At 40.0% G+C, this 16160-nt stretch overlaps 1 protein-coding gene across 3 annotated transcripts in view; it reads left to right on the top strand.

The window, feature by feature from the left end:
• The window catches only part of HDAC11 (histone deacetylase 11), a 126001-nt gene that overhangs the window by 15497 nt on the left and 94344 nt on the right, over nt 1-16160 (top strand). For all 3 annotated transcript variants that reach the window (XM_060238291.1, XM_060238293.1, XM_060238292.1), the window contains exons 2-3: nt 1568-1716; nt 10118-10218. In XM_060238291.1, coding sequence (XP_060094274.1) covers nt 1568-1716; nt 10118-10218 — 250 coding nt within the window. The remainder of the gene's footprint in view (nt 1-1567; nt 1717-10117; nt 10219-16160) is intronic.

The raw sequence follows: 16160 nt of genomic DNA, 5'->3' as shown, positions 1-16160 counted from the left end.
ACTGAAGACTCATTTGGACTTTAAATCACAATACTGTTTTTGTCTTTTTGAGCATCTTTTATTTGTTTATGGTGATTAGTTAAGAATTAAACAATTTAGAAACAGTGTTCTAATATTGATCTTGCAAACCCAACTTTAATGTCAGACATCTCCTATGATTTTTAAATTAAAAATGCAGAGAGTGCATAGGCAGTGGATATATGGAAGAAGTTAATCCTTTAGTTTCTGGAATGAATGCTAGTACATAAAATATATTAATGTTTTCCTTTCTCATGGTACTGAACATGATAGAAATGATATTAGAATTTTTGCTTTTTATTGTATAATGGTAACATGTTTGAAGTTTATGCTACTAAATGGAAACTGCTGTTATTGAGTGCAAATCAAATACAAATATTTAGCATCAAATACTTTCACAGAAATATTTGGATATGAAAACTTGCATTCATTTGGCTTTGATATAATTTATTATTGCTTTTATTGGGAATGGTCATTTGTACTATGATCCAATACACTCAACACCTCATTTAATACTGTTATTTATAGCCCTTTCTTCAACACACTGGCCCTGAAATATTTAGATGGAAGTAATTTATTTGGCCCTGCCTCATGATAATAGAAGCAATAACACTGAAACTGTGCTAGTATCAGGGCTGGATAGAAGTAGCTGCATATGCTGTGATTGTACTACGCTCTGAAGTCATTCATACTCAGGTTGTTCCTGCCAGAAGTATTCAGTGACTCTGCATTACCAAAGCTATGCACTCTAGTTCTTGAGTGCAGCCGTGCAGGCCATTAGCCATATTCTTGTCTTATGTATGTAAGGTTGGATCATGCCAGATAAAATGAATCTTAAAACCCATTCTTAACTAACCTTTAAATTATATTTCACATAACAATGTGGAAACTGTTGGAATAGAAAGGGGACAGTGAGGGAAATGTTATCTGAGCATAAATATTTTCACATTTAATAACATAGATAAGATCTACATTTAATTTATTCTACTGTTTTGCCAGCAGCCAAAATAAAGAGCACAAGATGGCATAATAATAGAATTCCCTAAACCTGTAAATAAATGAACTAGATTCTCATTTTCTGGAATGCTGCAGGAAGCATTTTATGAGATTATAGAAGTTGCTGCAGATGCTGATGAGTTCTTGAAATATCATCTACAGAAGGAAATTAGGATATGACAAATAAATACATCAGAAGAAATAATACCACAGACATTTCTTGGTATACGGCAGTATACCAGTGGCAGTATCTCAGATTCCTTATGTTTAAGGAAATGGACAAAGATTTTTCTCCATTTTTTTCTCCTTTATCCTCCCCACCCCTTTGCTGGCCTTTCTCTCAATTTGCATCTATGTACATTTCCCCCCGAGTATGATACTAACTCTAAAGATCAAAAACATAAGAGAAAAAGTACAAAAGCAAACTACAAATAAACATTTGTCTGAATTCCTAACTAAATTACTTTGTAATTGTAAAGCATTTATAAGGGATATATTTCCCCACATCAATATTTTGCACCTGTAACAATGTGTTTTTTTTCCCCCCTGTAAGGCCTCACAAGACAGAACTGTATCATGATATCCCACCAACATGCTGGCCCATTGTGTATTCTCCAGATTACAACATTACATTTATGGGCCTGGAGAAACTACATCCATTTGATGCTGGGAAATGGGGAAAAGTAATACATTTCTTGAAAGGTAAAGTAAGAACAAGGCTGGGTGCCTTAGCTTTTGCAGAAATTGTACTATTTTGATTTGCAATAAATAATTTTATATGCATGGTATTTTTAGTCATATGGACATGGTTCTTGTTCTGATTAAATGTTGATTGAACAATTTGTATGCATTTCTGCTTTGTGTATACTTTTCTATTATAGTATAAACAGTAGTGTACATTTAAATTGGATGCATGCATATCTGTTGGACTTTTTCAGTATAGGTCTTTAAGGCAACTGCTAGATTAAATCTGGCTAGTTAGCTCACTATTGACATTTGGCTCACCTTTTGAGCAAGAGGCATGTGGTGGCAATGCAGCTTCACATGGTCTTGGAGAAGACAAATGATCTAGGCTCATTTCAATCTGGATTCAGATGTGGGTTTGTGATGGAAACAGCTTTGGTCACCCTGATGGGTGATCTTCACTGGGAGTGTGACAAAGGCATGAATCCCTGTTGATTCTCTTGGGCCTCTCTGCAGTATTTGATACTATCAACCACAGTATCCTTCTGGAGAGATGACTGAGTTGGGAGTAGGGAGTGTTGTGTTTTGGTGATGTTACTTGACTGTACAATTTCAGAAGGTGGTGCTGGAGGGCAGCTGCCTGACCTTGTGGCATTTATGCATGTGGTCTTGCAGGGTTCCATCTTGTCCCTCATGCTGTTTAATATCTATGTGAAACCTCTGGGAAAGATCACCAGGGGATTTGGTGTACGGTATCACCAATATGTGGATGACACCCAGCTCTGCTGTTTTTAAACACCTGAGTCAGTCTTTAACAATTGCCTGGAGATGGTATTATGATGGAAGAGAGCCAATAAACTGAAGCTTAATCCAATTAAGACTGAGATGCTATGGATCAGTGACCAGTGCTGCTCAGGATTGCACTCCCTCAAAGAAACAGGCTTGTAGTTTGGAGGTCTGCTAGTTTCTGGCCTATGCTTGGAGACCCAGATCTCCTCTGTTGCATGTAGTACCTTTTGTTAGTTTCAGGTGATATGCCAGATGTGATAATTCCTTGAAAAACATTATTGTAACATACTCTACATGGGGCTACTTTGAACAATGGTCTGGAAACTTCTGCTCATGAAAAATCCAGTAGTTGGGCAAAATGTTGGGAGTGTATCACCCACTGCTGAAAATTCTGCAGTGGCTGCCCATTTCTTTTCAGGCAAAAGTCAAAGTTCTTGTTCTTACCTTTAAAGCACTACAAGACTTGGAGCCAGGGTAGCTTCCTCCCTTCTAGTCCAGCTGACCAGTTTAAGTTTTACCTTACAAGCCCTGCTCTGTGTTCCTCTGCCTTCAGTAGTGGCACTTTGTTCATTGAATGTCCTTCCCCCTGAGGCTTGCCTGGCATCTATACTGCTCTGTTTTAGGCCCATGGCAATATGTTTCCGCTTATACAGGCTTTTAATTAAGGGCTTTAATACCATTTTAGTGTGGTTTTAGTCAGAAGCTGTTATTTTAAGCTGCTCAGTGGTCTGGGATTTTTTATGGCTGGGCCTGTAGTGCTGGATTTTAATTAATAACTTCTAATGCTTGCTGTTGTTATGTTTTATTTTGTAAGTTTCCTTGGACAGATTCCATGGAGACTGATTTTTGTGTGTGCGCGCATGTGCATGTGTATAATTTATATAGTTTCTTTTTTCCTGTCAGGACAGATGCTGTATCATGTCATTCTGGGGTGTTAAGTTTAAGGTAGCTATGAGGACAGGAAATAAGGGAGTATTAATAAGGTTGCTATCAAATTTAGTTACATCACAGTAGTATAATCTGTTGTTCAGATATGTTTTATTAGAATAATTATCAGTATCAATTTAACACAAATTAAGATTGTCCTGTCTCAGAGCTAACGGTATTAGTGCTAATTTGTGATACTAATATATATTTAATATATATATTTCTAATATATATATTAGAAGTGGTATTTGACAATCATTTTATTTATTTAGCACATTTGTATGCCCCTCTTTCATGATAGGCATCCCAGAGGAGCTCACAAAATGTAAAAGATTAAAAATTACAACTATAAAATCATAGTAGGCCAATAAGTAGTAGCCTTATTTAAAGGCTAGCTGGAGCAGCTGGGTCTTCACAGGTATTCAGGGCCTCCACTGGGGAGAAATCTCCTGTATCGGGGGTGCTACAGTTTGATGGTGTTTGCCTGGATCCCACTAAATGAACTAAATTACAGTGTGTTTCCTTAGCAATGCTTGTTGGACAATCTTAGAGGACAGGCAAGAACATTTGGGCAGAGGTGGGCTTTCAGATACATTGAACTGATACTGGTAAGAGCTTTAAAGTTTAAAACCAACACTTTGATTTGAGCTTGGAAACAAAGTGGAATCCAGTATAACTGGGAAAGCTTTGGTTTGCCATGTTCATGATAGCAAGTCACACTTGGCATTCAAGTTGCCACATTTTGAATCACCCGCAGTTTGTAAACTGTTTTCAGCTATTTTAATAGAAAGTATTACAGCAGTCAATCTGGTTGTCATAATTAATATAACAATAGGTAATAATGATTTTCCGTCACTGTTGACTGATTTAGTTTGAAAGATAATCTGAAATATATGCAAATACATATTGTATCCCATAGCTGGTATGTTATAGCAAAATATTTCTTTTTCTGATTGAATATTGATCTAATGAACTACAGTTCATTTTGTTTATTATGGGCATCATTAAACAGGTCTTGCAGTACTAGGTTAAAAGTGAGGAAGTATTTTAAATACTTTAACTGGTGGTATTTTGCACCTTGTTCTAATGAAATTCTCAAACTGAAATTACTTACTTCATAGGTGCTGGTCATTACCTTTAAAGCCCTGTATAGCCAGGGTCCTGCATACCTTAGGGACCGCCTTTCCCTGCATATGCCCCGGCGAGCACTTCGGTCTGGGTCTCAAAACCTGCTGACAGTTCCCAGCATCAGACAAGTTAGGCTTAAATCAACCAAAATTAGGGCCTTTTCCATTGCTGCCCCTAGCTGGTGGAATGAGTTGCCGGAGGCGGTCAGGGCCCTGCGAGAGCGCTCACAGTTCCTCAGGGCCTGCAAAACAGCACCATGCATTTTCATAATGGCAACACCTGCAGCAATGGGACAGGCCCATAAAATACTACCAATGGTTCTATCTCATGCTATGATGACCCAGGGGCCTCTTAGAACATCTAATAGCGACCATCTAGCTACTTACCACCATTAGAATTCTAATTGTTGTCTGAAACTACTGTACTAGCACCTGTGGATGTTTTAATAATTGTTCTTATGTTTTTATTGTTTATCTTGTTTGGTCACGCTAATCCAATTGTGTGACCCTTAATCTGTGAGCCGCCCTGAGCCTGCCTTTGGTGGGGAGGGCAGGATATAAATTCAATAAATAAATAAATAGAAATTGATGTTAAATCTCAAATCTGGTTACATGCTATGATAACTGTTGCCGCACCATCTTCCTGTTACTTAGGCATGGAGGCTTGGGGCTCGTTCATCAGCTGAAGGTTCTTCCTCCAGTCATGCAAATGCTATTATTCCGCAAATGTAATGCACATTTCCGGTTTCTGGATGTGATAGGCATGATGGCTGTTTCGTATTATCATAGTGCTACACCAGAGAAAAAAGGAAGTACAGCTATCAGAATTCTGGGACTTGGATTTGTACTGTGCTAGCAATTTTGTTCAAAGATACTGGAGCCAGCTCCAATCCTATGGTGTCATTTCTCTACAGTTTTTTTTTTGTGGGTGCCATATTGCAGTGCAACAAAGCATTAGAGTTGCTGTACTTTGTATGCCTCTTACTTAAATAAAATTCATTTGGCATAAATCTTGGAAATCAAAAGAAGGAAATCTTGGAAATCAAAAGAAATAAAGCAAACAGGTTCATAGAAGTTAGTATTATGCAATTGCAAGTAGTAGGGAATATACAGCATGGCTCCAGACATGCCCATGTAGCAAAAGTGAAAACCCATCTGTACTTTTTTTTAATCAGCTCATGTATGGATGCTGCATCAACAAGCAAGAAGTATCCAAGGTAGTGTTTTATAGTGGCTTCAAAACAAATTACATCCATTCCACCATGAAGGTCTGTTTGAATGGAAAAGTGTTTAGTTCAGTACTGATTTCTGTTAACTAGATTAAGAGGACACAGCAGTGCAGTTCAGAAGTAAATCCTTTCTTGCCCTAATAAGTCTGCTTGAGTAAACTTTGCTTGAGTACCTCCTGGGAAGAAAGTACTCACATGATCAATACTGCACTTAAAAGGAAGTATTTCAGTAATCCAGAATGTATAAGAAACCTCTGGTTCTCATTTCTAGCTGAGAGTTTTTTGTTACATGCATCTTGAGGAAAGGCTTCTGTTCTGCAGTTTTTTCCTTGGAGAGTGTGAAAAGCATATGTTCTCATTATTCAACAATGGAATTACAGTAGTATCATCAGATAGATTCTGTATAAGTCCTAAATAGGATTGCCAGGGCAGTAGGAGACCAGGTGGGGTGGGGGTGGCTATCAGTGTTTTCCCCAGAAGTGACATCAGCCTTTTCTTGGAATGGCTGAAAACTCTGTGGCAACTCAAAGAGAGACGCAATGCCACTTCAGAGTTTTCCTGGAAGTGACATCATGCTATTGCTGATGGCAGCTTTTAAAAAATTCTTTCTCTAACCAGTCACTGGCATTCTGGCAGCCAAACCCAGTAGGTGCATAATAGCCCCAAATCTGTTTCTCTCTGCTTCTGCCTCCGTTTCATCTTAGCCTCCAGAAGTTTTCAGCCTTCTTTCTGTAGGAAGGATCACTAAGTTCTAAATAGAAAGGGTTTTTAAAGCAGATTTTGAATAGTGATACAGTTATGTTTGTGCTAATACATACCCATTATGAAAACCAGATTTGAACCGTTTTTAGGATCCCACATGTAATAAGAGAAACCAATGAGCTTTGAAAGCCTTTATGTACATAAGCATTTCTGGATGTCCTCACCCCACTCCCCAAAAAACAGATATACCAGACAACAGATTTCCACCCTTCCCCCCCCCACCCCCCCAGTGAGATAGGTACTACTGGGACTTAGATAGTGCTGCACCAGTTAGAGCAGCATTATTGAAATTTCTGACACTCTGTTTTTTAGGGAATCTGATGTTTTATTCTTTTATGCTGGTATAATCTGTTTTCTGTGTATCTGAGATAAACCACCCTGGCCTGACTATTGGGAAGGGCAGTTAAAGATTTTATAATAATAATAGAAAAGGTCTGAGGTAAACATAGATATTTGCTGAGTGAATATTGTATCTGGTTGTACCTTTAGCCGTCTGGGAGGAAGGGAAAACATTAGCCTCCAGTGGAAAAAATAAATACGGTACTAGTTAATCAAAGTCTCTCTGTTATCAACAACAACAACAACAACAAACAACAACAACAAATTTTTATTTGTATCCCGCCCTCCCCGCCGGAGCAGGCTCAGGGCGGCTAACAACATGGCTCAGAGCCAAATTATACAAGTGAATAAAACTACATCAAACATTATCAGCATTTAATTAAAATCTGGTTAGGCTTTAAAATTAAGTTAATTTTTAAAAGTGCTAGTGCTACGTTTACTTTTTCTGATGGCGGTTTCCTTCGTAATTTCCATTTCGATCAGGGAAAGCCAGTCTGAAGAGGAAGGTCTTGCAGGCCCTGCGGAACTGTTCTAGGTCCCGCAGGGCCTGCATTTCCTCTGGAAGTTGGTTCCATAGGCTCGGGGCTACAGAGGAGAAGGCCCGGTTACGGGTGCTTTGCAGCTTCACCTCTCTCGGTCCGGGGACAGTCAGCAGGTTTTTCCCGGCTGACCTCAGTGCTCTCTGGGGTTCATATGAGGAGAGACGGTCCCTAAGGTAGACAGGTCCTCGACCATATAGGGCTTTAAAGGTAATGACCAGCACTTTGTAACGAACCCGGTATGTAACTGGCAGCCAGTACAGTTCGCGCAGCCCAGGCTGTATGTGCTCCCATTTAGGGAGTCCCAGCAACAGTCTAGCCGCTGCGTTCTGCACCAGTTGCAGCTTCCGGGTTCGGCACAGAGGCAGCCCCATGTAGAGGGCATTACAGTAATCCAGTCTCGAGGTGACCGTTGCATGAAGCACCATTGCCAGATCTTGGCGCTCTAGGAAGGGAGCCAACTGCTTTGCCCGCCTTAGATGGAAAAAGGCTGACTTGGCAGTGGCTGCAATCTGGGCCTCCATTGATAATGCAGGCTCCAGTAAAACTCCCAGGCTCTTAACTCGGTGCGCCGCTTTCAACGGCGCCCCGTCGAAGACCGGGAGAAGTATTTCCCCTCCCCGAGCGCCCCGACCCAGACAAAGGACTTCTGTCTTCGCTGGATTCAGTTTCAGCCCGCTCTTCCTCAACCAGGTTGCCAAATCCTGCAGGGCCCGGTCTAAATTCTCTGGGACGCAGTCAGGCCGGCCGTCCATTAGCAGATAGAGTTGGGTGTCATCTGCATATTGATGGCACCCAAGTCCGTGTCTCCTGGCAATCTGGGCAAGGGGGCGCATGTAGATGTTAAATAGCATTGGTGAGAGAACTGCCCCCTGAGGCACTCCGCAATCCAGTGTGCGCCTCTGGGACAGCTCGCCCCCAATTGCCCCCAATTATCAGACAGAACACACAGACCCCTTAAAAGGCTGAGAACAGAGGTGAAACTTGGTAGCCATACTAACAAAACTGAAGAGTAATTGCAGACAAGTGCAGAAACAGTAGTAGTGAGAATTAATAAAAATATACTGAATTTGTTTAGAAAAGAAAGAAATTTGAAAGTAATGTGTGAGCCACTGTACTGATAAACTAAGATCGAGTACAGATGGTAATTTGTGATACTGACTCCAAGGGATGTGAGAGATGACATTTGCCCCCCTAGTTGGAATGAAGAGGCAGACACAAGTGTTGGGTTTTAAACCGGGCCGCTTTATTAAACTATTAGCAACTGTAACTGGCAGGGGGGTGAAAACCTGAACCAGACAAGCCCTGGGGTCAACACCTGGACCCCGCCTTGTCCAAAGGGCGAGCCACCCTGCCCCCAGCACAAGCCCGCCGTATTCGGGTTGTAGCTGAGCGGCCAGGCCTTCAGCCATCACCATCTGGGCTGGCATCAATCCCCATGGAAAGATCCACCCAGGTGAGGCTCCCTGTGATCTGCATTCCCCGCACTGAGCCGTTTAGCCCATCTACGGTTCCTGCAGACCACCGCACCAACGGTGCTAGGCCATAGGTGCTCCCCTGGAAAACCCTGTGGCCAAACCTCCTCCAGCCTGCGACCATAACAAATACCACTAACAAAACCTAACCTACTAGGCAGTACAAGGTAGGCGAAAAACACCCCCACATGCGCCAATTGTGTGGAAGTGAAAAAATTCCTACCTGGCCCCTAATAAGGCGACTGGCATATGCCTGTACTGCCAAAAGGGAGGGTGGGCGGGCAGAGAGCCAAAACAAACTGCGTGGAGAGGGGCGGGAGCCAGGGCTTATATAGCCCCGGCTCCGCGCCGAAACAAGCACCCGTATGTTGGGTGATGTCGCCCCTTCCTCCTTCCAAGGAGGCAAAGATGGCCCCCAGCCTAAGCGCCGGCAAGCCGGCTTGGCTGGGGAGGGGCCGGACCTTTTACAAATTTTTCTGACTGACCAATCATGTTTTCCAGGATTTTGAGTAAATTTTCAAAAACCTGCTGACTAGTTTAGTAAAAACAGACCACACTGCAACAAACAAATTAAAGTTAAATTTCCTTTGGGTTAATAATGCTTTTATGATACTGCTTTCCTGTTTCTGAAAATTATTGTAAGTACCCAACTTAAGTTTCGGGTAAGGTACTTGTTGGTGTCAGTAAGAGCTGTTTCCAGGTTTCTGCAAATTAAATATCAACAGGGGGTTGACAATGTTAAATATTCCAATTAATCCTAAATGTTCTCTTATTATCACACTTCTCTAAGTAATTATTGTTCTTTGAGTTTTGGCATTTTCTGCTCTAATGACTTAGTGAATTAAACACTTGTGCCTGACTGTGGATTTTGCAGTAAATCACAGTAAAGAACTGAGGTAAATAATTTATGGTGTGAGGTTAAAATCATCTATTTATGTTTGGAATATGAAGGCTTATTGACATTTATTCTTTTATTTCACCTTGTATGTTTTTCTTTTTCATTAACATTTTCTAATATAAATTTAAAATTGAACATAAAATATACTTTAATTTTTATTTTTATGAATGCATTATATTTTGATACACATGAAGTATCACAGCTGTGTGTTTAGCATGTATATTTAAATTACAGCTTGTGTAGTAGATAGTCTCATGTGCTGGTATTTGTAGTGTTGAAAGGTAGATCACCTGTTCATGTTTGTGATTTCCATTTATTTTCTTTTTCTATACAGAAGAAAAACTAATTGCAGATGATGTGATTGTACGAGCTCGAGAAGCAACTGAACAAGACCTTTTAGTTGTCCATACAAGACGCTACTTGAATCGATTAAAGGTGTTGTATCTTCTTCTGAGTTTAATATGATACTGTCTCTCTCTTTCTCACACCCAAATTTAAGTGAGTGTAAGGAGAACAGCAGTGTCTAGAGCACAAATAATTTCTTCCCTAGGTTTAAGGCTTAAGAAGACTGATTTTTCAAGTCTGAAGCCTAGTTCCAGGATCGTTTTAAAGAATAGTGGGGAAGGGGGTATGGAATAGAATATTAAAGATAAAAATTTTCTACATACTATATCCTACTAGAAAGTGTATAAACCCAAATGATTTAGCAGTTGTTAGGTTATTTTAGAAGAACATGACTCAAGCTGTTTGTTGAGAAGAGAGATTTTATACATCAAGAAACACAAGTAGCAGTAGAATACAAAATGACAGAAAGGCAAAAGAGTGTGCCCAAGGGTGAAGACAGCCTTTTATTACAATGCTGCATGCTGCCTGTATTTGAAAGCATGAAACACACATCTGATAGATATCTCCATATTCAAGCTGCGTAGGGAACATTCTCTGTTAAAATTTTATGTAGGCAAATCAAAACAGTTGATTACTGTGGATTAGTGCAGAAGATAGTCCCTTTTGGATTAATATTTGGATGCTTTTCACCTGTATTTTTAAGCAGAGAAGGGTTTCTTGGAAAGCTGTGCTGGTTTTGTAGATTGTAATTCAAAAGAATCTGCTTTGCTTATGTTTTCAGCCCGTTTTCTCAAACATTGAACTTATGCATCTAGTTAAATGCTGTATTATATATGATTGCTGCATCTGCAGCCTTGAAAAAGTCAGGAAATCTAATCCTATCCTTAATTCTAACTGTTGTGACCCCAGCAGAGAAAAGCAATCAAATTAGTATGGTGTTGCTGTTGCTGTGGCAGCAGTGTGGATGTGTGTGTGCCAGGCAGACATTTTGTTGCAGGGATAAAAAAACATGGGACATATTATACTTATACATGGATGGTACACAGACATTCATCACATGTGATTGTGTTGTCTGATGTTTTCTCTGCTACTTGAACCAATACTATCATTTAGGAATGTCATGAAGTATGAAGTGTCCTTGTTGCAGATCCACATACAGAGCACTCAGCACATCAGCATTCAGCTACACAACAGTCAAATGTTAGCTGAAATTGTGCAATTCTTGTGTTTGTGGTGATGTCATAATATAAATCTCTATGTGTGATGGTTTATCTGAACTGGCTGATTCACACAAGTCAGACTGAAAATATGAATATTTTGAAGAATGTAAGATAAAAGAAAAAATAATCTGCGGTGGTAGAGTCTTAGGATTTGAAATTAAAGTTTCTGGGACAGTATCATGATTTTATTCTTTATAAATAAAAACTGGACTTCTCTAGTATATAGTTCAAAACTTAAATAGGAGCAACATTAAAGCAGTGTTGAACAGAAGAAGAGCTCTGCTGGATCAGAGCAGTGGTCTAGCCTGTTTTACACAATGGCCAACCAGTTGTCCTGTTATAATCACAAAGCAATAAAAGTGCGTTTGTGAACCATATATTTCCAAATGAACATTTTTGTTTTGTTTTAGTTTAGTTTACGTTAATTAATTATAATTAATATTTAATTAAAACTGACATTTTCTATCCAGAATAGTTTTTATTTTCACATGGAGATGAGATACTCTTTTAATAAGAGCTCAAGTAAATACTACGTTTCAGTTAAGAAAAAAAATCAAGCACTTGGGTTTGACAACTCTCCAGGAAATTGAACTTAATGGAAAAGTCTTCATGGGTGTTAAGAGATATAAACGTTGCATCTTTGTGAAATGCATAAATGCAGTATGTATATTACAGTTGACAGTATAAAATGATGTGAAAATTCTGTCTGTAGTTTGCAGCAGCAGGTCATTATGTTATTGTAGGTTGTTTTTTTTTTTTTAAAGAAGCTATTTCTTGGGACATTCTATTAACAGAATGATAGGAAACTTAAAATATTGTACTGAATGGTTTCTAGTATGAGTGTCCCCCCCAAAAATTGGGATTTTTCAAATTTGGATATATTGGACCCCCAAAAATTTGAGATTCTCCCTCCCCTCAAACCCCCCCCCCCCACACTGAATTCCAATACCATTATAGTATTCAGATTCTAGGCTTTTTTTAAAATCATTTTTTTTTTGCTTTATAATATTCTGTGGGACCATAAAAGTCAATAGGAGATGTATCTGGGGGTATTCATGGGTTGAGGGGGATGTTTTTTGAAATAGAGGCACCAAAATTTCAGCGTAGCTTTTAGTGCCTCTCCTCAAAAGAGCCCCAAGTTTCAAAAAAATTGGAGTAGGGGATCGAATTCTGTGGGCTTCCAGGGAAGGTACCCCCATTCTCCATTGTTTCCAGTGGTGGAGAAGAAAACAGCAAAAAACCAAGAATCGATGTCAAACTAGAAAATCTCTGCAGTAGCAACTGAAGGTTCGGGAGGATTTTTCCAAGTCCAGCAGAACCAGTGTACATACAGAGTGCCTCACAAAACCAGTGTATATACAGAGTGCCCTATTCAACATACTGTGTACTGTGTCCAATTCTGGTCACCGCACCTCGAAAAGGATATTATAGCATTGGAAAAAGTGCAGAAAAGGGCAACTAGAATGATTAAAGGTTTTGAACACTTTCCCTATAAAGAAAGGTTAAAACACTTGGGGCTCTTTAGCTTGGAGAAACGTCGACTGTGGGGTGACATGATAGAGGTTTACAAGATTATGCATGGGATGGAGAAAGAGAAAAGTACTTTTCTCCCTTTCTCACAATACAAGAATTCATGGGCATTCAATTAAATTGCTGAGCAGTCAGGTTAAAACGGATAAAAGGAAGTACTACTTCACCCAAAGGGTGATTAACATGTGGAATTCACTGCCACAGGAGGTGGTGGCAGCTACAAGCATAGCCAGCTTTAAGAGGGGATTGGATAAAAATATGGAGCAGAGGTCCATCAGTGGCTATTAGCCACAGAGTGTGTGTGTGTGTGTATATATATATATGTGTGTGTGTGTGTGTGTGTGTATGCGTATGCATGTGTTTGTGTATGTGTGTGTGTGTGTGTGTGTGTATAGATGTATACAGACACACACATATTGGCCACTCTGTGACACAGAGAGGGGATTGGATAAAAATATGGAGCAGAGGTCCATCAGTGGCTATTAGCCACGGTATATATATATGTGTGTGTGTGTGTATATGTGTGTGTGTGTATATTATATATATACGCACACACACACACACACACATATATATTGGCCACTGTGTGACACAGAGTGTTGGACCAGATGGGCCATTGGCCTGATCCAACATGGCTTCTCTTATGTTCTTATGTACTTATACGGTTGAATTATCTAACGCAAGAACCACAGTTCTGAGGTTACATGTATACACAAGAGAATCATGTGGCAGTACCAATATTATTGAGAATCAAAATTCACTATTACACATTCAAGAATCAAACATTATTACACATACAATAATTATATATGATACAAGGCATACAAAAGCACTTCCAACCATGTCCCAATATAACCAGTCTCTCAATGAAATGAATTCCATAATCCTCATATGGACATGGGAAATATTCACAAACGCCCTCTGAGGCATGCTCAGATGCAGAGCAGAAATTTTGTTGCGTGCACTGATGCCAAGCAACGGATTGTGTACACTGATGTCAAGCGATGGAACCAGTTTCGATATCTATCTTTCTCAGCCCTTGGCTTCATATGCAAACACAAATAAAGTTACATTTGTAACACAAGCTCCCACGCAGTATAAAAACCATCATAGTACAAAACAATGAAGTTCCAACCTAGGATCAGCACAGGGGTAGTACATAAACACCTAGTTTCTTTAAGTCCTTAGGGCCAGATGAACTGCATCCAAGGATTCTAAAAGAGCTTGTGGATGTAATTTCAGAGCCTCTGACAATTATTTTTGAGAATTCTTGGCGAACAGGAGAGGTGCTGGAAGATTGGAGGCGGGCGAATGTTGTCCCCATCTTCAAGAAGGGGAAAAAGGATCCGGATAACTACTGACCCGTCAGCTTGCCGTCTATACCTGGAAACGTTTTAGAACAAATCATCAGTCTGTCCTGGAAAATTTAGAAAGAATGGATATGATTACTAAGAGCCAGCATGGTTTTCTCAAGGACAAGTAATGTCAAACTAACCTGATCTCTTTTTTTGAGAAAGTGACTACCTTACTGGATTAGGGGAATGCTGTAGACATCGTTTATCTTGATTTCAGTAAGGCTTTTGATAAGGTTTCACGTACTATCGTTGACAAGTTGGTAAAATATGGTTTGGATCCTGTTACCATTAGGTGGATCTGTAACTGGTTGACAGATCGCACCCAAAAAGTGCTTGTGAATGGTTCCTCATCCTCTTGGAGAGGAGTGACAAGTGGAGTGCCTCAAGTATCTGTCCTGGGACCTGTTTTGTTCAGCATCTTTATCAATGATTTGGTTGAATGAATAGAGGGAATGCTTATTAAGTTTGCAGATGATACTAAATTGGGAGGGGTTGCAAACACAGAAGAAGACAGAAACAGGATACAGGATGACCTTGACAGGCTGGAAAACTGGGCTAAAATCAATAAAATGAATTTTAACAGGGATAAATGTAAAGTTCTGCATTTAGGTAGGAAAAATCCAATGCATGGTTATAGGATGGGGGAGACTTGTCGTAGCAGTAGTATGTGCAAAAAGGATCTAGGGGTCTTAGTGGATCATACGCTGAACATGAGTCAACAGTGTGATGCGGTGGCTAAAAAGGCTCACAACATAGAAATCCACAATAGTAAAATATACTAGCTATAAAATAATCCATTCAATAAAATTATACATTCAGAATTAAAATTGGCATTACACATCGTTTGGTGCTAAGATCTAAGTATTATTCCATTGCCCAAGAGAACCCACCAAGGAGCCAATTCTGCAGTGAGAGCCACAGCCTGGCCTGCAGGAAGAACTCTCCCCACTGGAACCAGAACCAATGGGTTGAAATTAAATCAAAAGAGTTTCCGGCTCAACATTAGGGAGATCTTCCTGACCGTTAGAGCGATTTGTCAGTGGAATAGGCTCCCTCGGGAGGTGGTGGGCTCTCCTCCCTTGGAGGTTTTTAAACAGAGGCTGGATGGCCATCTGATAGCAATTAAGATCCTGTGTATTTAGGGGGAGGTATTTGTGAGTTTCCTGCATTGTGCAGAGGGATTGGACTAGATGACCCTGGAGGTCCTTTCCAACTCTATGATTCTAACACTCACCAATTAATGCCCAGATATTCATATCAGAAACACATTCCAAACATATTGACTCATCCAAAGCACCATTCCCTTTTTCAAAGACATAAGTTCAATACATTACATGGCTGCTATAATATCTCCTGTCGAAACAACCAATAGCACAAATTTAAAGATGACAGCAGATGACAGCAGACAAGATTACAAAAATGCCCCCCCCCCCCTTCAGCTTCTACTGCAAATACTGTCTGGTTTGACATCAGTCCTTGCTTTTTTCTGTTTTGGTTTTTCCCTCTCCATTGGATATAATAGAGGATGGGGGCACCTTTTGGGGGGGCATAGAATTGGATCCCCTGGTCCAATCTTTTTTGAAACTTGGATGGGGGGGGGGTCTTTTGAGTAGAGGCACCAGAAGCTGTACTGAAAATTTTGTGCCTCTACCACAAAAAAATTACCCCCTAACTACTGCATACTCCTAATAGATCTTGCATTATAGCCTATGGGGATCACTGATTATAATGGTTCCATAGGTTGTAATGGAGCTGAAGGCTCCATTTAAAGATGTTGTGGTCCCTTTAAATGCATTCATGAAGCTGCAGCTTCACTCAGAATGGTGTTTAATAGGACTACACTCTCTTTAAACACCTTTTAACTGCGGCTATCCTGTTTTCTCGGATAATCTTGAATTTTTCCAGGATTATCTGGGATGGGCTATAC

This window comes from Heteronotia binoei, chromosome 5, assembly GCF_032191835.1.
Source record: "Heteronotia binoei isolate CCM8104 ecotype False Entrance Well chromosome 5, APGP_CSIRO_Hbin_v1, whole genome shotgun sequence".
Taxonomy (NCBI): domain Eukaryota; kingdom Metazoa; phylum Chordata; class Lepidosauria; order Squamata; family Gekkonidae; genus Heteronotia; species Heteronotia binoei.
This window is presented reverse-complemented; position numbering and strand designations above follow the sequence as displayed.